Genomic DNA, 24,932 nt, shown 5'->3' on the forward strand with positions numbered 1-24,932 from the left:
GTGATAATTATTTGATATTTAATTTATTTCAAATCTTAAACTAAGACATTTCATAATCAATGTATTTAATAATAATTGAAATCCGATTTTAAAATCCTATGGTCCGAAGATCAAACATTCGTTACTGACACTCTAATAATCTGAGCTACGGGGTTTGGACGCCTACTTTACCGAGTGGTCATTAGCATGGCACAGTGACGTAGCTGACGTCTTGTAGATGTATTAGAAAGGTATCATTCAAAGGGATAACACACATTTGGAGCGAGTGAGCTCATAATAGAAACAATCGTAAGTACAATAAAGTCAGATTCTCAGTGTCAGAGGATACCTTTCTTCAATAGAACAGGATCCGCACGACTTTAGAGTTCAACGTCTTAATAAGTATTTGGATCAAAATACAATGTTAAACTATCAATAATTACAAAAGACATCGGTACAATATTTTTTAAAACTACTAACAACACCCTTTAAACCAGACCGTACTCTAATTTCAGAAAATACTTTATCGATATCAAATTAGAAATTACACCGGTGAACAAAATTACTAAGTGTAATTGCAAAAATTTGAAAGATCATCGGCGAAACACACAAATTATATAAACGACCAAAAATCCGAATAAGGATGGCATGAAAGATTAAAAAGTTACGAATGGTAGCTCAACTATTGTTCAAATAATCAAACGCAGTGAATGCTTTGAGTATAATATGTTTCCGTTTTCATGTCGATATATTAAAACACTTACCACAGCTATAAGTACAATAGAGTCATATATATACATGTGAAATGTTGACAAAAGTAGGCAAAATATCACATGATTTTAGGCAACAGAATCAGTGATCCAAGGATAGCGGCTAACGAAAATGCAACAAGACAAATCCGATCCATCGTTGTCGCCAACTGTATCCATTCGTTTCTGATCTGAAAAATATCAACATGAAAGTCAAATGTTTTGAAAGTAGTGCAATGTTTCTTAATACCAGTTTCTTTTCGCCAGACACGATTAATCAATATCTCTTATTGACCAATATTTCTCGATTCAACATAAGCATTATTAATTACTACAAAACAATACTTATATTGTTCATAAACATTCACAACTGTTGATTTAAACTGAGTAAGGGAAAGTATGTGTACTGTCGTAACCAAAACCATTTCGATTTGATCATTTTATTTCGAAACACGTTCAGAAAGTGTAAGTTTAGAGGGCAAGAGTGAGAGCCACCTAAAGTTTCACAGCTGCTTGTCAAAAGCTTATGTCTTTATTAACATGTAAGGACATTGTGTGAATAAAGAAGTTATAAACTTTGATGAATCAGGAAAAAGACTAAGGGACTTTTCCGATAATCTCAAAGATGTTCTTTACTAACTTTACGATTGCCAATATTTGCCCCATTTGTACGGTTTGGAGATGTACTACATGAACAAAATGTTTGGTTATGTTCTGTATGTTGATTGGTCGACAATGAGGAAAAAAATCAGATAAAGCTAGCTGTTCCTTCTCGGTTGAAATGTTCACTAGGAGGTAATCTATTTGCTACAGTTGAGTTATAATATGCCAGGTGCTTCGTATGGAATAAAAAGTTGATACCTAAGTTGTTACAGTTTAAAAATGCATGCTCCCAGTCGACAAAAAACAAAAAAGATACAACAAAAATAACAACAGGGTAAATTGATTTCGGTCGAGTTGAGGAGTCGGGCTTTAGCTGATTTGTGAAGGCTTTCAAGACTTGGTTGTAAGCAGAGTTGACCTGAATTATTATTAAAGAAATCAGATAACACTTACACGCTCGTTTGGTCGTTGATGTGGTGTCACCAGTCTTGTGACTCTTTCGACGCAAGATATCAAAGTATCCAGTCTCTCAAGAACCTTAAGCTGGTATTTACTGCTGTCGATGTTCCTTCGATTCATGGATCGGAGCGATCGTCTTGTTTTCTTTTTCGTCTTGGCATTCAGTTGTTCATCTGACAGGGATAACACTCTGCAGCAGTCTCTGTGATCGGGAATTGCGTATTTGGACGATAATTTTTTCAATTTTTTGCTACATCCTTCCGTTATGTTCGAGTCCTGGTTGCCTTCATCGGTTCGATCAAACGCCATATTTTCACTGGCTGAAGAGGTCTTCTTCATGAGATAACACGGAAGCTTCCTTCGTTTTGCAAAATTTCCGAGAAAAAGCCATTTTGCCCATCGTGGAACGGGTGAAGCATTTTGGTCACATTTTGAGAAAACACGAGTGAAGCAGATGGTCAGTGTAACCGAAACACTTATCAAAACCATGTTGAACATCAGATATACAGTTAACATTGGCATGTGTGCTGATGTAGCCGGGAGAAGCTCGGTAACAAGTAGATTAAAGACGTAAATTGTCAATAAAAGTGACAAGCTTAAATTGACTTTTTCCGGTGACATCGATGGAAGACTGAAAGCTACCACAGTGAGAACGGAAACTAAGATACACGGGACGATTAGATTTAGGATGTAGTATTGAGGCTTTCGCTTGACAGTAATGGTTGCCACGATGCTCGTAAACGTGTCATCTTCTTCAAGGAAGTTTTTTGTGACCTCTCCAACGTAGGAAGAGACTATGTCCCACTGCAAATTCGGGATGTAATTCTCAGGGAATACCTTGTCCATGTTAGGGCTCACGTGTAAACGTACCATACTGTCAGTGTATGCCCACGATCCGAAATCAAAGTGACACGACTGTTTATCAACAGGGAAGTACGTGATGTCCATCAAACAAGGGGTTTTCAGCACCATGGGTGTATTTTTTGTGACGTTACCATGACTTGTTATCGATAAAGTTAGGCTCTCTGAGTGCACTCTTGGGTAAGTCTCAAGCTGAGCTTCAACACTGAAAATTGACAAGTAAAGACATTAAATGATTGAAAGGTCGATTAATGCTGCCGTTTGCCAACAGTCTAAGCAGTCAATTGATGCCTACTGTAATTGCAACACATCAATGTATCACACACACACACACACACACACACACACACACACACACACATATATATATATATATATATATATATATATATATATATATATATCCCAATTAAGTGCATCACTTATGCACTCTATGTATATGTATGTATGTATGTATGTATGTATGTATGTATGTATGTATGTATGTATGTATGTATGTATGTATTGACATTCAATGACGATGAAATGAAATTATTTATTTGGAACACGGTATAATTTCCACCCAAGATCTTTGATTAAACAATGAGATCGAGGGCTTTTAATGTTGTTCGTCCGTACATCAACGTAATGTTTATGTATCGATGAACAATTGATACCAGGTTTTACATAATTCATAAAATCAAATTGCCATTCTTCATCGTGAAAACCTAATGTAATTTATTTTGCCGATAAGATGTCAAGAAAGCAAATTATTATGAACCGATAGAAAATCAATTGAAAATTAATGTTTGCAAGGTGTGAATCGGATACGTACCAAAATAGAAAAGTTAACAAGAAATATGCCCCTTTAAGATTTTAAGCTAATTTTAGCGCAGGATATGCCAAAGAATTCTTATTGGAAGTTGGTTATTGGTGATATCCATTTATCAATCAACAGATAACTAATATATCAGCGTACATTTCATGAGACTAATATCATGTTGCACCTACCTATTCAAAATAGACGTGTCTGGCATCCATATCTTGTCGACAGGCACTACTATGGACTTTATGCCATCATAATCTTCCTCATTCCATCTTAGTTTTGGATCAAACCATTTCTAGCATTTGTATGACGTTTGGCAAAAGCAACATTGAAACAATGGAAGCAATTACAAATCTCATGACTGTCAGTTGTTGAAATTCAGTTTGACAACACTCTGAGCAAGTGAAGATATGTACTTGCTTCAATATCGGTCGACGCATGAAACTCTTAGAAACACGCTGTAAGTCTAGTTCTTCCATCGGAAGAAAGTAGATCTTTTCATTTTGCAAATTGAACTTCATCTTGTACATCAAAAGAGAGTGATCAGATGTTTTATCAAAATCAATTTCAATACCTATTTTACAAACTTTGTCCTCCGAGTCTCTTAAACTTGTAATGTTTACTTATAAAATTTCAGGGCATTCATAAAATATCTGTTGCGCAACTTCCAGCTCATTTCAATCTCGTCTGTTATTTCCTAAGCATACTGAGATCTGTACAATTTATCACTTCCTTTAGATGTATCTGAAGACGCTCCCACCGTATAGCGAGACGTCCTATTCAAGCAATGCATCAACGTCCTTGTTACGAAGTGCATGTAACTACAGTGACGCCGTTTATCTTTTATAAATTTTACCGACGACCTGATGACTTATGTAATCCATTAAGGAGTATCTGGTAATCTTCGCGATGACAACTTCATATTATCAATAATTTCTGAGTGACACATAAGCATTGTATTATCACTTTCAGTTCATTTGAAAAAATCCCATGTTCACAAAGAAATTGATAATGTTCATCATTTTGCTGAAGTACCCTCTCCAAGGTACATTTGAACGTTCAGTAAATGTTTAGAAGTGACCCCGTTTTTCTTTTGACACCAAAAAGAAAGAGTGTTAATTCAGTACATTTTCAGTCGGATTCGAACCCACAACGTCCGGTACTTAGCCACCTAGCGAAGGCATCACAGTCAAAACTGCCCGTCAAAATCCCAACCCTACAAAAGAGTGGTACGTACAATAACCGAGATAAGTTGTTACAATTTTTCTGACGGCAACCTCTCCACACACGCTGTAGAGTTCATGAAACACGCACTCACATAGTCACATATCGCACACAAACTTATTTATCAGAGCAATGAATACATCGCTTTACTAGAAGCTTCATACTATCAAATTGGTATCGCAATGTATGTTTATGACAACAAATATGTAGAATCAAAAATAATTGAAAAAAACATACTTACCTGATAAAACCATATACTTGTCGTTAATATTTGTGACTTCTCCTCCTGCAATGGGACGATATTATGCATTATGACGCTCTCGATTTACGGTATTCTCTTACATGATATAAAGGTCACATATCTTTAACATGCTGACATTGAAAGATATACTCGAATGATAATTCAATCCGATGCAGCTGCCTAAGACTGCACTATCAAATGGTAACGTATATAATCGCACCATGTAAATTGTACTAGGATTTTGAATGTCAAAGATGATGGCAGAATATCAATTTTCAAATTCACTTTAAATCGAAACAATAAATCACATTGCATTAAATTCACTTTGTCAGTCGTTTGAAAAATTAAACTAATTATAATAAGGAGCTAATCATGGTTGTTGAATTTTAAGGAAAGATAATTACTCAAAGTTATATCGTTATATCAGACTGTAGTGACTGAGATGAAAATAAAGATTGGAATTGAACAAAGACTGGACTATTGTGGACGGCAAAAGAAACAAAGAGTGAAGCCGAATTTAGAGGTACAGGGACAGCATTCCGCCGACCGGGCAATCAACGAAGGCCTCCTGTAGACGTACTGTTTGCTTAAACTTAAGCTTAAAAGCTTAAAGCGAAGAATGGACCTTAGGGATATTCGTCATCAATTTAGGTGTTGAAAGGTTTATATACTTTCAGGTCCTATTGGAATGCAGTATAGCTTAGCTGAACATTCCGAACAAATGCACACAGCTGAGCAACTGCGACCAAAGGTGGCTCAAAAATGTGACACGTTGACCTCCTCATGAACTAGAAAAATCCATATGTTTGATAACGATCTACATCAGTTTCAGTTAATATTGCTTATAGCGTAGCTGTCAGCTCATTTACTGTCTTGGCACTTAATCTATCTACCATTGACTAACGCATCATTATTCTCGAGCTCTGCGGGCATCAAGTAAGTCTCGATCGACAAGGATAGTGGGAGAAGAAGCAAAAATGTGTCTTGAAAATTTATCTTCGAAAATGGGTCAATGAATTTTTTAAACTTTGAAGTGTTCCGTCATACCTATCTTGCAGGAGCATATGAATATGGAACGTAAAAACTGCTTTCTTTATCTATATCTACGAAATTGTGTCAAACAAAAATGAAATAGGTGAAATGAAAAACGTGAGCCCAAGCAAGAATTTGGTAGTGTTGGCAAAAGGACTGCCGATGTCAGAAGTAGGATAGGAATAGGAGTGGGGAATGGAAACCATTCCGGTGACCACTAAAAACCTGAGGTAAACGGGAAAATCCCACAGTTGACGACTAAATCCCACCTTGTAACCTGCAAAACCCAAAAACTGAACAATGAAATAGTGTGAAATGGCCATCTGAAACAATCTCCTCGTGTTGCCCCTTGACACTAATCAGGTTTCGCGGGGGTGCGCGGTGGATCCAATTTTCAACTACGAGGTTTTTTCCGTCAACTGCAGGTATAATTAGTGGTCCATCGAGTAGCTTCTGTTCCCCACCCTATTTCTATCCTACCCCTGGATGTTCAGCGGTAGCTGAAGTGATTTTGGGGACATTTTAAAATCTTGTCGGGAGTCTCGGTAATGAATTCGATGATTTATGTCCCACTTCTAATTGCTTACATATTCACTGTTACCTTAACTCTTTTAAATATTCAAGCTTAAAGTGTTCAGACAATTATAAGAGTTGCAGAAAGTAAAGATAGCTCTGGCAATGAAGTTAATTTATTTTGGCCTAATCACAATGTACAGTGTGATCCTCCCCTGAAACTTAATATAAGCTGAATATATTTATATAAATTTTCGGCGTTTAATTTGTTGATTGTAGTATTGTGCCAACAGTTGACATTTAGTTCTAAATTCATCACGCCTATTTAGTAGCTTCGATTTGTCAGGAAGGAAAGCCACATTGTTTTGATGTTTACATAGCAAATTTAAATGAACAAATCAGTTTAACGGATTGTTTTGTCTGTAGTTCAAAACTTATTCGTCGGTGTCTGATAATGTTAGACTATTTATCAATTATTTCAACACATACCCTGTTCTGTATTTTGTACGACAAAGCCCACATAGAGTAAATAAGTGCACGCTACAAATAATATAAACATGTGTATTGGCGTTTTATTTATTATGTGTTGTTCCATAACTTTAATGATTAACATGAAATCTGTTCGTGTTTTTTATTGAGGTTTCATTTCCGGAGCTTGGAAAAGTTGACATGGCAAGATGTTGTTGTTATCTCCCTGAAATGTCACATTTCCAAAATATAATATTCCGTTATAATACCATATGATAGACACTCAATTCAAGATTACTCACCACGTCAATGATTTGTGTGATAGATATATGGCAGTTGATATTCACTGCGTCATCAAAGTCTTGAATTGGTCGAAGAAGAACTGAGTAGTTACTGAATAGATGGTGGAACAACTCTCCCTCCGTGGAACATGAGGCATCTATGGAAGGATTGACGGTATTTGCGGTTGCAGATTCATTTAAAGTCAGCTTATAATTATTGCATCGCTCTAACTGTTACCTGGTGCGATGTGTTTTGTGCTAGTAGTTGTTACGATTTTAAGTATAACTCAGTATGTAAATCTGTCGAAACTGACTTGAGTTTTATGCTCTTCCATGCTTCCCAAACCTGATTCAGACAAGTTCAGACAAGCAAGCAAAGAAAAGTATTCATAGAGTAAAATATCCCACCTGATAAATATATGCTAATGACCAAAAGCCTCAGTATTCCTGCAACTCTTAGACGTGTCAGAACAATTCCTCCCACGGCCATCGGTGGAGTTCGCTTTGGATGCAACACAGTCTTGTTTTAATGGTGCATTCCAATGCCAATCTGAGATTCACCCTCACCCTCTTTGGGACCGTGTCTGGAATTAGTAACCAGCACATGTATGACATAGGTCAACATCCTTGTTTCAACTCTGAGTATAATCAGTTAATTAAGTAATGTCTGAGTTATGCCTCCGGACGTGAAAAAATTGTAGCAGAATGGTCGACATGCGGCCATATTGGATCGTATCGGGAAACAAATCGACATGCATATGTATGACATAGGTCAATGTGCTTGTGCCAACGTTGAAAGAGATCGGTTCACAAATGTCTAAGAAATGCTTGGTGACGGACACACGGACGCACCAAAATGAAAAAAACCACAACTCCCCCCGGACAATGTCCGTTGGGACTAATGAATTTTTTTGACATCGTACTAAAACATGTATTTTTGTCTAAGTAGGAGAAGTTGCCCGACCAACAACCGACGTGGAATGATAAATTAATACTTTAATGAAACTCGCTGGGCGCAAAAATAATATCATGAGTAACAGGTCTACCAATACACTATTAATATTATACTGATATAAGACTATACTTGAAGGGGTTCCATATGTACATCAATATACACTGAAACAATATATCATGACAATAAACATAACATCTTGAGATTCTACTCGATTATACATTTGGTCCCAGTGTTGCACTTGAATGGTGCTTAAAGATTGCTAATTTGGTACATGGGTCATCGACCAAAATTTAATGGAGTGACAGAAGCGATCTTTATGTCAGGTTATGTGATGTGTGGATTTGTTTGCAGAAATATCTTGCAAAGATTAGAATCTTTGCTTGTAAGCAGTAAAGTATGAAAGATATGACCTCACTATATTTACAATCGCTTTAGTTATTTATGGACAACGTACGAAAGACCCATGCAATATGATATCTTGAGCTTCTGTTCGACTTTTTAAACGATTTCGAAATTAAACTAGTATTTTTATAATTTCTCATGGGTGAATTCATAATGGTGCATGATGCATTAAATCAATGCAATTCTACTATTTACGGATGCTACGAGTGAGTTTAGCTTGCCTAGTTTAAAGATAAGTAAACGGCTCTACTTACAGTCGGAACATGGTATCGCATTTATGGCATAACTTCATAAATTCATGCCATAACTGGTATCAATTGGTAATTGCTTCGACTGAATGCTTGTATTGCATATACTAACTGGTGGTTTGGAAGCTAGACGGTCTGGTCTTAAAGTATTTTAGTGGGTTGAGTTGAAACATAAAGCATCTCACTTACACATCATTGACAAATACATTTGTTATCAAATGGCACGTTCCTATCTTCAAATTGTGCATGCTTACTAAAATGCGATAATTACAAGCGAAATGACAGGCTGAGTTTATACTTACGGTAACAATGCTTGCCTCATTTTATGAACTATTATTATTGTCCATAAAGCAAGTAATATTAATTATTATTTCTCCTTACATACTTCCGAAAATGAAGTATTGTCATTGCTTGTAAATCCTGTGATGTTGTTGTTGGCATGTGAGTTCCAGTCAAAACTAACATTCAGTTGTCAACATTAATGTTGGACATCTCACACATGTTCATTTCAAAATGATCAGGGGATGTAATAAGCAACATATCATACGTCAAACATGGCAAAGTTGTAAAGAGACCAATGCATCTCAAATAAAATACTGATAAGTAACAAGAAAGGAGGAGTTGAAAGTAATTCCAATAGTATGGTAAAGTTATGTTTTAAATGACACACGACAACTATCAAAGCGTACCACGTTTAAAACGTACTGCACGTCATCAGATTAATATCATAATATTCGTAACATACCTTTGCATACACTGCACACGTTTGTAGCCTCGTTGAGCGCAAACTTAATGGTATCACACTATTTAATCCATATACACATGCATAGGCCTCTTGCATCAATGTCTTATGAGAATAGCTGACATATCTTGAATAGTTGTATAGTGAGTTCATAACACGATCTTTCTTGACCTTACCACCCACTGAACTTGTGTATGCACAGCAGTATTCATGATTGTTTTATCTTTCTCAATAATACTAAAATTAATTATGCACCATCATGTTCCACCTAACACAGCGTTGTTGGCTTAGGCATAGCAGAGTATAACACAAATATGGAGTTTTTATCGGTAAAATACAAACAAACTTAGTTTGGATACCACAGTGACTGCAGATATTGATACTATTTCTCATATGTCACACAGCCAGTATCAGACTACATGTTGTATATTTAGTAATGAAACCGTCCATACACTCACCGCCCTGAAAACGAACACGTTTCTTTTGTCTGATCCTCATTACAGATACTCTCAATAGCGTAATGTTTGTGTAGCCGTGACAGAGATATACATATTCATTACCATGTGCTATACTGACGACCCGGCTGAAATTGGGCTTTTGCATCTTCGCCCTGGCTTGCGCAGACTAGACCTCGCGTCTCAGAACCAAAGCAAACCGGACGAGTGCTGTCAAGCGATCACGATGTTATCGTATTATCATGTCCGCATCATACTTCAGCTATGTAGACCAGATACTTGCTTCGAACGTCGTTTTAAGAGAGGCTGATTATATCGCCATGTCTTACGATGACCATGGTAAAGCCATTGTGAATTTTTGAGGTATAATGCTGGATATCTGTGCATTTGATATGGGACAGTTGTCCGACTTCCAAAATAGTGTAGTACGACTCAATGCCATCCGAAAATGTAAACAAACCGTTTAAACAAAACAACAATGCCGAAAATCGCTATTTTGTTCACAAAAACAGCAATATAAGTAGATACCCAATAAGAGAACTTCGTATATCTACAGATAAGAGCATGTATGATATACTGAGTTCAACTTAGGATAGCAATAGAAGATGCCATCATTTTGAAACTGAAGAACCTGCACAGTCAGCTACATTGCAAAATCGTGGCGCATGACAATCGTTAATCTTAAAAACGTTGCAGAAATAATTCATATTTTAATTATTGCTAATTCATTTCACGTGGACAACTTTAAAAAAAAATAGATGAAAGGCTAAAAATAGTCCAATATGGACAAATCAGGTGTAGCCAATCAAATGACTAGACTAATAACATTGAAAAATTTGACAGTATGGCCAGTGAATTCCCGGGAGAAAAAGAAACATTTAATTAACCCTTGACTACCAAGGCCAATGTATTCCTATATACCAGGCCCCTTATGTAAATATTGATAAAATCTGGGTTGTGGTCATTGCATGAACACTGCTTAGAGCTAAAATTAAGTAAGTACCAATAAACCATATATTTTCTGAATCAGCATGAAATTTCCCACTTTTTCATACATAAATTTTGTATTTCCAGGTCACGTGACTGATCACATGACATGTCATGTGACCAGAGTTGGCAAAGAATATGAATATTTGAAACATCAGGACGTGTTTTGAATCCATAAAATGATGCAATTTAAATGCAGTTGCAATTTTCATGGCATTGTCTTTACATATATGTAATAATAACTACCCTTTACTTTATTTATAGATGTACCTATTTGAGATTTTTCTCACAAAAGGCAGAGTAAATGAACCACAAACATCAGCATCTGACATGATTCTGTATTTGAAAATCAACACATTTTATATTTGTAAACACCTGCTTGATGTCTTCCTTGCAGAAACATGCATCTAAAATGGTTATGATTTATCAAAAAATAATTCACAATATTTAAAAAACACATTTTAGGGAACAACATATCACATGACGAAACACATGATCAGTCATGTGACCAGTCATATTGATAATATGGCTGCTATAAAATTTCACTGGCTTATAGTAAAAAAATTGTATTTCCTCTAGTTTCATTCACGAATATTGCTGTTAATAGAACATATTTACATATAAATCATTTGTTTTCAATAAATAAACATTTCATTTCATTAAAAAAAAAACCATAAACATCTTCGCGATCGTCCGTACTTCTGAAAACTGTAAACAATCAGCGCGACGCTTCATTGATCAGTCTGACCTTTCAGGGTCGAGGTCATGGGTCACGACATTTGCTTCCGGATTTTGGCCATACTCGGACGTACGGGGGCGCAATCACATTCAGGCCAGATCGCAATGCATCAATCTTAGTTGCGCTGCGTGCAAGCGCCGAAATTGCGGGATTTTTAGCGACAAAAACGAAGCAAATACGCCTATTTAACTGTGCCGGATATTTCCGGCACTCAAGGTATATGGTAATTCAATATGGCGCCGGAAATATCCGGCGCATAGTTAGTCAGGGTTAAAACCGTTTATAATGAAATTGAAAGATGTAGAAATCCTGTTAGCCATATCTCATGGACAATTTGTAAGTAGTTCTATCACTTTTAGGAGATACAACATCGCATAAGCGATGTTTGATGGCCACAGTCTAGGTTTTTTTACTCAAAATCCCTTACCAAAAACATTAGCATTTTCCAATACAAGGCAATATTAATAACTCAAATATTGCTATAACAAATTAATAAAGCCATTACATGACGTTGTCACAGTCACTTCGATTTTTGTTTTATATCTATCAATAAAATTTGAAAGTTGTCACAAATTGCGATTTCCTGGGACTAGGCGTAATTTAGTCAATCCGTAGGAAAAAAATCTGAAGATAACAGCAAATTTCGAAATGAAAATATTCACCACAAAACCATTTACTTGGTTGTACACAAAAGCTTGGTTTGGGTCTCAATCAAATGTTGAATTTACACTAAACTGACGCTAATGTGGACACGTGCTGAAAGCAAAGGATTGAATGACGGCAGCGATACTTCCCCTAGCGGGCGCAACAAGCTGTGTGACACCTAAAACAACATGAAATCATCTTGGTCTCCTGACATATGAGTAACAAGACAATGGTATCTATTATCAACTTAATCGGCTGGTGGCAACAGAGTACGAAGTATGCAGAATCGTTACCTTTCATCTCGATATCGTAAATAGTTTATTAGCAAATAACAATATGCAAAGTGTAAAGGTGACATACAAAGAATACACTGAACATAAATTGTAAAGTTCAAAGTATGTTATTTAGGACAAATTACTACGAGAGGGCAAAAGGGGTTATTTGAAATTTGAGAGGCTGCCCGTGACGCGGCCTGGTCAAAATGACAACCGAGAGCAATCTAAAACAGACTATCAACTTTTAATTAGTACAAAGGCATTAAAAATTGGTTTGGTGGTATTATTAATGAAAATCGTGAAAATCTGCTGAAACAGACGTTTATAATATAACATATTATAATATAATATAATATAATATAATATAATATAATATAATATAATATAATATAATATAATATAATATAATATAAGACGTTATAATATAGTCAAGTTGGGTGTATAATATGTACGTGCTTCTACTGTAATTCTTAATACACACTGACACACACACATACACACACACACACATATATATATATATATATATATATATATATATATATATATATATATATATATATATATATATAAATATATATATATACATATTATATATATATATATATATATATATATATATATATATATATATATATAAACAATAAATAAACAGATTACTTCAAGTGCAAAGTAATGAAATCTATTACTTAAGTTTCATGCATCTTACAATCCTCAGATACAGCTACCAGTGACTATCTGAGGATTGCAAGATGCATGAAACTTAAGTAATAGATTTCATTACTTTGTACTTGAAATAATCTGTTTATTTATAACGCTCTGCTTTTGAATTGAGCTCTGTAATTTCCCACGAGGACATCTGTATACTTATATATATATATATATATATATATATATATATATATATATATATATATATATATATATATATATATATATATATATATATATATAATATATAATGACAGACTCCCCACCCCAGTGTCGTGTAGCTTGGAAATGTATTGTAGAAACTAATGAGAACACTGAGTCACTGGTGGCTGTTTAAAATTTAAATACATTTTTGAGTGAATATTTAGGAAAATACGTTTACCTTGATTCTTCATTTCAATAGAAGAAACCGGTGTATTTTTCAATCCCCGGCAAAACGCGTCCAACAGTTACTCCTTTTTAAGGTAGTATACACCTCGAAAGTGAAAGACTTAAACTTGTGCTCTAACTTTCCTCAAGGGATTTTTCAATCATTCTCTTTCGAAATCAAGAATAAAAATATGGGGTCACCGTGCAAATTTTTGTACTAGAGAAACAAATTACCCAAGATTTACCGATATTAGAAATTCAAAATGGCCGCCATCCATGTGTTAACTCTATGGACAAAGACAAAAATTTCCAAATTTCGAAAAACAAAGCCGGTGAAAAGTTTTCTTTCACCAAGAGCTTTAAAATGAAATCCCGCATGTGGTATATCAGAAGAGAATTGTAAAAGTTTGAGAGTCCGAATGTCTGTCCCCGAGGTGCGTTCTACCTAAATACAAAGAAATGAAAACAAGAAAACTGCTATAATATACTGTTTTTCGGCTTTTGTTGAAGAAGTGAAAAGTACATGTAAGTTCCTTTTTCTTGTTTTTGCTTTTCTGTCATGTATACTTATTGATGAAACGGGGAGTCCTACTTTCTACAGAGTGGTTTAAGTGCTTCCATTTTTTTACGAAATTTACAACAAAACGTACAATTGACAGTTGCAGAGATCTTTAAGCATCTTTTTGTTTCCGTTCTACTCTTTTGACTACTTTCTTGGTAAATGCTATTACCAACAGTTGTCACACTCGACAATGAAATGTAGCTTCTTTAAATATCAAACGGTAAAATGATTTATGTTTGTGTTGATACCTTCCCGTTTATTTTGACTGCAACCCTCTCCTAAGTCGGACTTAAAGTTACATGTTGCCAGATGGAAGAACTCTCATCAAGTTTCCCGCCAAAAGCGATGCAGACAATCAAAGGTAGTAGTGATTTTATACGAGACCGAACTTAGATTCGGTTTCGTATTCGGTTCAGGGTTCGAAACACTGAAAGTAGTAACAAATTTTCGGCAATGTTTATTTATTTTATCTGGTAGCGAGGTAAATGCTTTGAAGTAAGAAGTGTGATTTATTATATTTTGATGTCAAGCTTAATTTTTATCACGAACAATTTCTTCATACTTTTCGACATAAAAGCATGTTTTCTCCTTATGAGCTAACAATCTCATAACGGCCGTTCTCATGGGGGCGTACTTATCAACTCAAGGGTTCGTTATAAAACATGAACGAGTTTGATATTGTTCATAGTGGGTAGGTTTGTGTATAATTATTTATAGTTTCGATGCATTTCTTTTATATTAACGTTAAATTGCAATGGCAACCTTTCTCAGAAGCTCTGATTCAATTATAACAAAGAAATTGCACAAAGCGCCCTCTTAAGGAAATTATAGGAAAATGCACTATGTTCTATTTTGTCTGGAAAATTTAATTGTAATGAAGATATAAAGGCAATATTTATACTGTATAATACATACTTAATAGGCAGCCACGCTGTGAAGTTTAATCATATTTTAATGACAAGTAGGGCAATAAATGACATGTAATAGTAGAAAGTATCGGAGGCATTGTAAATTTTCGATTACAGTAAATGTGATCTGTGATTTTATATATATATATATATATATATATATATATATATATATATATATATATATATATATATATATATATATATATATATATATGAGTTAACATACTTGGAGCATATCACTAGGCTGAATGCTTGAGATAAATTAAATGTATTTAGTACGTATATGTACGTACATGGTACACAACATTAGTGGTATAGGTAATATATCTATTTGTATATGGAATATATCAATACGTTGATATATGTAGTATATATCTGTGTAGAACAAGAGTATAAATAATGCAGATCTTTGCAAACCAAAGTACACAGTAACTATATAACTAAACCGAATATAAATGTGACAATAACTGCAAAACACTGTTCAAAATTTAAATAAATTTTTGAGTGAATATTTAGGAAAATACTTTTATCGGGATTCTTCGACTTTAGCTATAAGATCTTTCGGGTTAATAGAAGAAACTGACCTATTTTACCATGCCAGAAATGTTTGATACAATTAACCGTCTAATAATACACAATTATATGCAAATATTCAGCAAATGCATCATAATGCTATTAATAACCTCATCTCTATAAGAATAATGTAATACACAGCTTTAAATATATTGTTAATTAAGCACTATCTACAGAAATATGTTAGTCCTATTTCTTGCCAATTAAGACTTAATCCCAAGACTAAATTGTTTTTCATACATCGGATTGATTAGCTCTTTTTGCAGATAGGATGTTTTTCCTTGATTTACATTCCTTTTATATGGCGGTAATTCAGATCAAAAATACGAGGTTGTGCACGAATACAGGCAATGTTGAGTTCGTCAAGAGATGTTATATGATTCGAGGAAGAATCATGAGTGAGCCAGCGATTGTGGTAAGTGAAAACAAAATAAGAGATATCCGATCAACAATTCTTGCCAGCACCAACCATTCATTTCTTACCTGTAAAAGAATGAATAAAAGAAGAAACATTAAACTCCAAATGTTGAAATTTAAACTTTTCACTTTTCAATAATAGACACACAAACAAACAGAAAAACACTGACACACACACAAAAACATATATATATATATATATATATATATATATATATATATATATATATATATATATATATATATATTTTTTCTGTGTGAAGATTGCGATGCATATGGATAATTATGTCAATGTCATCGTTAGAAATTACAGTGCTCGATGATAAAATCGGAATGTTTTAAATAATAATACAATTTCTTCAGGTACACAGAAATATCATATCTGTTAATTTATATGTCCTTGGGAAATTTTGGTGTACAAGTGTTGATAAAAAGGATGAGAACTTACAGCATAATAATCCTGCAAAAAGGAAGTACAACCTAAGTTGGAAAGGTTTCGGAAGGTGTTTCTTTTTTTACTGTGATTTTGAATCGTTGCATAGTAGGATGTTAAGAGAACCAACCTTTTCATCCTGTAGATTTTTCTTCGGTGCTACCGCCTCCGATACACTTCTCATACACAAAATTAAGGTGTGCATTCCCTTCAGTATTTGTTCATGATATTTCCTATCATCGTAGAAATATTCACGTAATGGAAGTCTACTACGACGGTGACTGATCTTTCTATTCCTACTTAAATGCCTCTTCAAATCCTTAGAATTTCCACGATTTGTAGAAAAACTGGCTTCAATGTCGTCGTCCGCCTGATTAGGATTCCTATCATTGAACTCCATCATGATTTCTTTGTAACCAGCATAAGGCCGGCATTTGGCGTCGACATTACTGGTATTCTCATTTTCGGTTTTGCCTAATTTTATTGGATTGCCTTTAATCAAAAGTAACCTGGCAACCCATCCAAATAATGTCTTTTTTACCCAACGTGGTACCGGTGAGGAATTTTCAGTGCACTTAACATAGAATCGAGAAAACGCAACACTCAATGCAATGGAAATAATTATTAAAATCATGACGAACATAAGATAAATGGTTAAAAGTGGCATCTGTAGTGATGTTGCAGGTAGAAGATCAGCTACCAGTAAATTGAATATGTAAATCGTCAATAACAACGATATACTTAAGTTAATTTTGTCCGGTGACATAATTGGTAGACAGAATGTAAGTACTGTAAGAAATGAGACCAAAATACAAGGAACAATAAGATAGACAACGTAATATTGGGGTTTTCTTTTTATGTCGATTTGGGCGATAATGCTCGTAAATGTGTCGTCGATCCCGAGAAAGTTCTTTGTGACTGTTTTAATCTGCGAAGAGGTGACGTCCCATTGCACATTTGGAATGTAGTTTTCCTTAGTAACCTCATCCCTCTGGGCTTGCAAATGTGCCAAGGAATCGCTGCTGCCCCATAGAGCGAACTCCAGGTAGCAGGACTGCTCGTCCTTTGGAAAGTAATGAATGTTCATCAGACAGGGCGTCTCGGAGATCATCGGTGTAATTTTGGTAACATTGCCATCACTTGATATAGTTACTGTCAGCCCACTTAAATGAACTCTGGGGTAATTGCCAAAGTCGTCACTGGCGCTAAAGACGAAAAATTGCGGGAGAAAAAAATATCGTGTATGACCTCTGGAAGAAGAAGTACATTTTACTAACAAAGATGACTAAGTATTTGTTTAACAAATGTTATTAAACACAGGATACTTTAGACGCCACGACATGCAGCATGCAAATAGATGCATTCTATTTTCCCACTGATACAACATTACTATCAACTTAGGAAACTATGGGCTTGTAACAACATAACTATCGAAGTCTTTTCCACTGAAAACTAACAATTTTTCAAAAAAGTGATCGTCTTACAGAAAAATAAAATTGAAGTCATTTACTTTGCTCATCCATTGTCCTGCAAACGATAAGAGAAGACGTAACAGTCTACAAGTGAAATACCAACCTGTTAGAGAGAGCAACGTCAGGGACCCATATCTTTTCAACCGGTAGCGAGATATATTTAAGTCCGCCATAATCTTTTTCATCCCATACTAGTCTTGGATCAATCCAGGTCTACAAAACAATGAGACTCATTTTGAATGAATACATACATACATACATACATACATACATACATACATACATACATACATACATACAATATAAACATACATGCACACATACATACAATACATGCACACATACATACAATACAAACGTACATACACACAAACATACATACATACATACATACATACATACATACATACATACATACATACATACATACATACAATATAAACATACATGCACACATACATACAATACATGCACACATACATACAATACAAACGTACATACAAACAAACATACATACATACATACATACATATATACATACATACATACATACATACATACATACATACATACATACATACATACATACATACATACATACATACATACATACATACATACATACATACATACATACATACATACATACATACATACATACATACACGCAATACGGACATACATTAATCCATCAACCATGCAACCATCATCTATCCATCAACTCACACATACATACTACATACAATACAAACACGCAATACAGACATACAGACAGACATAGAGCAGACGATAGGTTAGGGGAGCCTCATGGTTCATGAAAATGTCACAGGATAACTTAAGTACCTCATGCAATGACTTAAAAAGGCATGGGCTAGCCACTTAATGCGAGAACTTAGAAGCCGTGGATAATTAAACGCACAATGTAAGGGGGAAGGTATGTTTGGCTATATTTCGATAACCTTGAGCTAAAAATTACACTACATGTTCTCATGTAGCAACATCTCGCTACAAGCTTTTATGTATCGAAAAAAAAACGCGCTATATTGTTTTGCATGTACAAGGTCTGTGGTGCTACAGCAGCATTCTTTTGATATACATGTGCATTGGTTCAGAGCAAGTAAAATAACATAACAATCATTTTAGATACACTATTTCAATTCATTTCATTCTATTGGTTGCGAGGTTGTCGATTTTGCGCTGAACAAAGCTTGCTGTTAGAGGGGCTAAGTCAGGGGTGGTGGTAGCTTATGCGTGCTTATATAGCGATGTAATTGCCTATTGTAGGTATACTGATTCAGAATGAGACTTATTAGATTTTTGAGCACTTCGAAACTTTCTTTTAGAGAAAGGAGGAGACGGGAGGCCAAACGCAATTATTTGTGTGGAGATGTCTGTGCGTAGACATATTGATAAAAACATTTAATGTTCATAAATGAAAAAAAAGAAGCTAAATTTAGTGTCCGAACCTACCTGGTACATCCAAATGCTTGCTTTTATTTTTTGTGACTTTTCGTTCTGTATTTGAAGACCCGAAAAGGAAAAGGTCATTAGATACGTGAAATTGTTGAGTATCCATCGATATCAGGTGAAATGTTTGCCTTTGACTATGTGAGACTTTCGTGATATAAAATCTGAGTGAGATACTGGTGCAATCGTCATTTTATTTCACCGAGGTAGCATTACATAGAATACAGGAATAAATGGTCTTATATATTTTGAATTGGTAATATGTAATGAGAGTATTATTGAGTCAAATCGAAAGCCTTAACCCAAACAATCTATCCCCTGTCACGTCCTCAGATTTCCCAGCGGTTGGAGCTATCTTAGTAGGCATGTTGCTCCAGGAGCACGATGAAATGTGTTAAAATAGGGTCATAAACGTCATCCGTAAATTCACTTGAACAACGCGAGGTACTGCCATTGCCCACGATCCATAGTTGTCTTTGCTGTATAATGCAAATTAAACATACTTTCAAATTTGATCAGAGTTGGTGTGCATTTGCCGTGTGAGACAACATTTTGCTACTGTAAATTTATGACTCATCTCTGAAGGACAATCATCAGTAAGACTTACCACCTCTATCAGTTGTGTTAGGGAAATATGACACACGACATCAACATGATCGGACAAATCATGCACTGGCCTGGTGAGAATGGAATAATTGTTGAATAGATGGTAGTACAAATCAGCTTCAGTTGGATTTGACTCGCCTGTAAGGAAAAGTCATAAGTGAAAAACATACGTGATGTTTTGATATCTTATTAAAGCTACTTCACATCATAATCTCTACCTGTCTATTCCATAAATATTCTAAGTAATTGAAGATGGAGACCATCTTTCGGCAAGATATTATTTAGTTGCTAATTCCCGCCAGTTATTATTGCTAAAACACATTACTTTGTATTATTTTCGGTATAAGAAGGGTTCAATCCTACGGATTATGAACGACGTGAGTATCGAAACTAATCGTATGCCACCGACAGTGATATTACAATTTTCTCCATTGTATTGGATAACAAGCTGCTGGTACCACCAGTGTTAGCGGTAGGTTTTCAAAAGCATTAGCCATTTAGGCTGATGTCGCCTGAATTGAATTTGCCAAATAAGAAACTGATTAGCCGTTTTTCCATCGCAATTGTTTTAACAAATAATCTTTTTCCGGGCAAACATCATATTTCCCCATGGTGAACACCTTTTGAAGTATGTTATCAAAACATATTTGGCATTTTCATAAGACTCTGTCACTGTGTCTCAGCCATGGACATTGCCACGTTTGAACCATGATGCCTTCAGTGTCCTTCCGATGCTCTCCGCAGTTCTCAATTGTCGACTCGACCTTATTTCTCGACTTGTTGGGACTGACTGTCGACTCCTTTAAATCGTCCAAACTATGACCACCACCGTTTACATGTGATACCATACTGTACTCGTCCCAGTATAAGCCCATATTGGCAACACAAAACTGATTATACTGGAGGAACCCATGTTATCTGCCATCAGTATGCTATTGTATGCGTCGACACCACTTGAACTTGCAAATACTATCAAAAATTGACTTTCCATCCAAGAAACTGTTAAGGACCAAAAATGTACAGACAAAATGTTTATTCTCACGATTTTCATGAACTGGCATGCAACCATCACATTGATAATGCTATAATAATTGAAGGACCAACGATAACTAAAAGACTGCTAAATTCAGTGGCGATTTCCGATGTTAAATCACTTTTTCAAATCAAATTGATTAGAGAATCCTCGGCCATAGAAGAGATAATTTGGTGACATTTCTGCGTGAATCATGTCTTGGAATAAAAATACATGCAAACGTGGAACAAAGACGTCATGTTTGCTGCAGATTATCCACAACATCGTGTGAACTGTTAACCGGCTCGCATTGGCCGCACGTTAAAGTAACTTTATGACGACAAATTCGCACACTGCATGAAAACGCAATAATACAGATAAATTCACATTAATGAGTCGACTGTATTATTGAATAATACACGTGAATTCACATGAATCCACGTGAATACAGGCTTGCTGAATACAAGCAATGGATTATTGACTGTATTCACCTGTATATGCACTCTTCAGCTAAAATACACGCAATAATCCATGCAAATACAGTAAGTATTATTGGCTTTTCATGCAGTGGCAGACTGAGAAAAAATGGTAATAGTCACCGATATATTGTAAACACTCTTCACAGATGAAAGGATAATTGCCTCAAGTAAATGAAATTGCATCTTTAGAGCATGAAAACAAATTTCGTGGACGTGATATGAAAATAAAACATGGCCGATATGACGTCAAAATGACGCTATTCTATTTAGGTTACGGAGACAGCTGAGTCACAGAATGAACGTCCCGGAAAGACGTGTCGTTTTCCTAAGGATGCTGTGATGTACAGCTTTTTCAAAAAGCCCCTGAAATCAGTCGAGGGGCTTGTATGTATACCAGGATGAGCACGATATCATGTATTTTGATTTTGATGCTGTACATCCGACCCGATAAGCTTGCTACATTTGCTTTAGGTATTACGCATTCACTAAACCATAGGAATACATATATATAACAAAAATATGCTAAAATTGTGTCAGAGACATGTTGCCAAAGTACATAATGTGCAGCTAATACAAGGAGAAAGAAGAAGAATAAATATTACTTGATAATAAAAATATCTCATAGCCCATCGAAACGTTTAAAGACAGTTGTTCTCTAAAAGCAACGTTTTTCATATAATGGTATATTATGAATTCTGAGCTAAATTCGATATCGAGTTGATGCAAGTACAATCTCCGAAGCAAACATGCTCCGTTTACTATACTCCACCAAAATTAAAAACTGTTTCTGTAAAAAAGGATTAGAAGCCAATTTGCACCTCTCTCTTTCTCTTGATTTAGAAATTCAAAAGTGATTACCTGCTGCAAAAAAGAGAGCTATCAGCATTACAAGGCATAACGTCATTGTTGGTTTTGTCCACTGCTCAACGCAACCGTTACTATCTCCAGTATTGTTGATAAAGGTTAAGGTGTATGGGACTCAATCCTTCCGTGATACGCCCCTCTCAGTCAATATGAGCACTCTCTTATCGATTTGTTGTCGATTTAGTTTCAATCACTCAAACAGCTTGGCACAACAACCCTACATGAGGTGTACAGAATGTTACTAGGGTGAAACATGAGCCATAATGTGAGTCATGGCAATCAATTATCCGGGTACGCTATGCGCTAATATTGTCCATTGATATTCATATTATATGCATGACCTTTCGGGAAACGTCTAAATATGTATAGTAATTGTTTAAAGGTAAGAACTCTTCCTGAAAACACGGTTTAGAACAGTTTCCTATCCACTAAAATCAGACATATTAACTTCTGCTAGATAACGATAAACAGATTTTCGTACCTTTAACATTGCTGCCAGTGAAGGGAGCCACTATCAATCTGTATGAATTGGCAGGTAAGTCAAAATCATCGATACTATTTCATGTATGCTTTAAAACTTTCTGTGCAAGCAAATAAAAGAGATAAACAATTATGTGCTTTCTTAAGGTGAACCTATGAAAATAACTGTATTGTAAGAGACAGGTCTTTTAACATCTTTAAACAATGTCTTTGAATGTATAATCTTAAGTATTTTCTCGAGTTTTTGTATCAACCACTAAAATTCCTGATCAGTAAGCCGTCACTTTTGCGAATGAGAACATCTCATCACATTGGCGCAATACCGCTAACACACAGGCTTTGTTAATCGTTGGAGCAGTTTCTCTAACTTTGATACTGTTTTTTCACTACTTTGTTTTGTTTGTTTTTAGTAGTTGGTGCTCTACTCTGTAAAGCCAGTTGAAATAAGCAACATTTAGCTAACAACCAGCCTGTACATGTGTCATTTGCATTACTATTGTTGACAATCTAATTATAGCAATGACTGCGATTCAAATGTTAACAGTAACAGTGCATTCAGCACGCATACAAGTTAAATGTTGGATGTTTCAACACGATTTGCCATAGTTGAAGAATAGCTTGATGTTCACATGCAAAACAAAGTGAAGAAAAACAGCTACTGTTCCTTACAGTCTGTTAGGTCATACATTTACACCATCTCTGCTGACGATTTATGATGTGATAAAATTTCATCCCATAGTTCATTGAAGACGTAATTTTTTCTAAACCCACTGCCAATAACATCTACTTGCAATTTGTTTGTTTGACTATCAGTACATAACACTGCTCTTCTCGGAACCTTAGCGCTGACTCGATTTCGTTGACATAGTCTTGTTAATGATGTTATTATTTCTGACGTTCGTGATTATTGTTCAATGTTACTGGGTATGACGATAGATGCAATTACTCTACAGAGTGGATACACGGGAAGACCATAAAATTCGGTATTTTGAGCATTTTTTAATGGACAACAATCGACAGGATCTGATGAATTGACTTTTGACAACGAGTCTGTTCGTAAAGCAAAATTTGTCATCAATAATATGGCATTCAGATTACTCGTCGAATTGTCAGCATTGGTACGTCACTTTAAGTGTCGAAAAATCTGCAAAACTATTTACGCTATACCTGTCTGAAACTTGCTTTCGAGCTCTGGTTCGGATATATGTTGACATATAGCTTGATCTTACAGAGCAAATGTCACGAGCTGTCAAAGGAGATTGAGCAGCTTCATCTTAGTTTCAAAAATGTTTATGTACAATCTTTCGCAGGGTCTTCGTAATGTCTACAAATACACGGCCATGTAACATCTAACATAACCGGTAACAATAGCACGAAGAAAAAAGAAAAAAATTCCTTTGAAATTTAGAGATACAGTTAATTGTAACTAGTTGGACAATCAGAAAAGTGCTACCCGATATTTAGTAGCAACATTTCCGAAGAATAATAATTTAATGGCAAGAACTTTATGTTCAAAACAAGGAAGGTTACTGATCATACAGTTCATGATATAAATAACGTAATTAATATAATGTACAATCATTCTCGCAATTTGTGTGAGTATTTCATTTTGTTTGCACAGAGCTTGAATCTAAAGATTCATGAGCTCGCACTTGTGTACCACGCAATTTAATGTTTTATATCTTTTCCGATGCTTCATAGCTTTAGAAAGTCAATAATTTATAACGAAATGTCTTCATGTATCAAGGATACTCGCAGGGGAATGCTGACAAATAAAAGTAGAAATAACAACGGTGTCCTCATGTGAGTGCGTACATATAATGAATGTATAGTTAATGCATGGTACATCTTGAATAAGTAATGAAGAACACTGTTTGCATGCTAGAGTATATACTATAGTATTACATATGTTT

At 35.2% G+C, this 24,932-nt stretch overlaps 2 protein-coding genes and 1 long non-coding RNA gene across 3 annotated transcripts; all 3 read right to left on the reverse strand.

Annotated features, from left to right (window-relative positions):
* Positions 1–9,642, reverse strand: LOC139151534 (acetylcholine receptor non-alpha chain-like). Its single transcript, XM_070724429.1, has 7 exons — positions 9,566–9,642; positions 7,624–7,799; positions 7,237–7,373; positions 4,922–4,966; positions 3,642–3,751; positions 1,785–2,856; positions 1–919 (listed from the first exon to the last, which is right to left on the reverse strand). Exons 2-7 carry the CDS (start codon positions 7,703–7,705, stop codon positions 809–811), a joined length of 1,557 nt encoding a protein of 518 aa, XP_070580530.1. The 5' UTR covers positions 7,706–7,799; positions 9,566–9,642; the 3' UTR covers positions 1–808.
* Positions 9,643–15,466: 5,824 nt separating this feature from the next.
* Positions 15,467–18,320, reverse strand: LOC139151544 (acetylcholine receptor subunit alpha-type unc-38-like). The gene is made up of 3 exons (XM_070724438.1): positions 18,215–18,320; positions 16,770–17,844; positions 15,467–16,272 (listed from the first exon to the last, which is right to left on the reverse strand). The coding sequence occupies exons 2-3, from the start codon at positions 17,748–17,750 to the stop codon at positions 16,162–16,164; spliced, it is 1,092 nt and encodes a 363-aa protein (XP_070580539.1). The 5' UTR covers positions 17,751–17,844; positions 18,215–18,320; the 3' UTR covers positions 15,467–16,161.
* A 1,260-nt stretch (positions 18,321–19,580) lies between these two features.
* On the reverse strand, positions 19,581–22,783 carry LOC139151554 (uncharacterized). The gene is made up of 3 exons (XR_011556454.1): positions 22,534–22,783; positions 20,186–20,322; positions 19,581–19,626 (listed from the first exon to the last, which is right to left on the reverse strand). It is a non-coding gene; the product is annotated as an uncharacterized lncRNA (long non-coding RNA).
* Positions 22,784–24,932: the final 2,149 nt, after the last annotated feature.

The sequence above is a fragment of the Ptychodera flava genome, chromosome 2 (assembly GCF_041260155.1).
Source record: "Ptychodera flava strain L36383 chromosome 2, AS_Pfla_20210202, whole genome shotgun sequence".
Classification (NCBI taxonomy): domain Eukaryota; kingdom Metazoa; phylum Hemichordata; class Enteropneusta; family Ptychoderidae; genus Ptychodera; species Ptychodera flava.

Excerpts from the sequence above, each read along its gene's own strand:
- LOC139151534 (XM_070724429.1), bottom strand. The coding sequence starts at position 7,705 with ATGGCCGTGGGAGGAATTGTTCTGACACGTCTAAGAGTTGCAGGAATA. Across the intron at positions 4,967-7,236 it reads TCACACAAATCATTGACGTG|GAGGAGAAGTCACAAATATT; the intron begins GTGAGTAATCTT and ends GTCCCATTGCAG. Across the intron at positions 3,752-4,921 it reads CAAGTATATGGTTTTATCAG|AAATGGTTTGATCCAAAACT; the intron begins GTAAGTATGTTT and ends TACAAATGCTAG.
- LOC139151544 (XM_070724438.1), bottom strand. The coding sequence starts at position 17,750 with ATGATCTCCGAGACGCCCTGTCTGATGAACATTCATTACTTTCCAAAG. Across the intron at positions 16,273-16,769 it reads AAAATCTACAGGATGAAAAG|GTAAGAAATGAATGGTTGGT; the intron begins GTTGGTTCTCTT and ends ATTCTTTTACAG.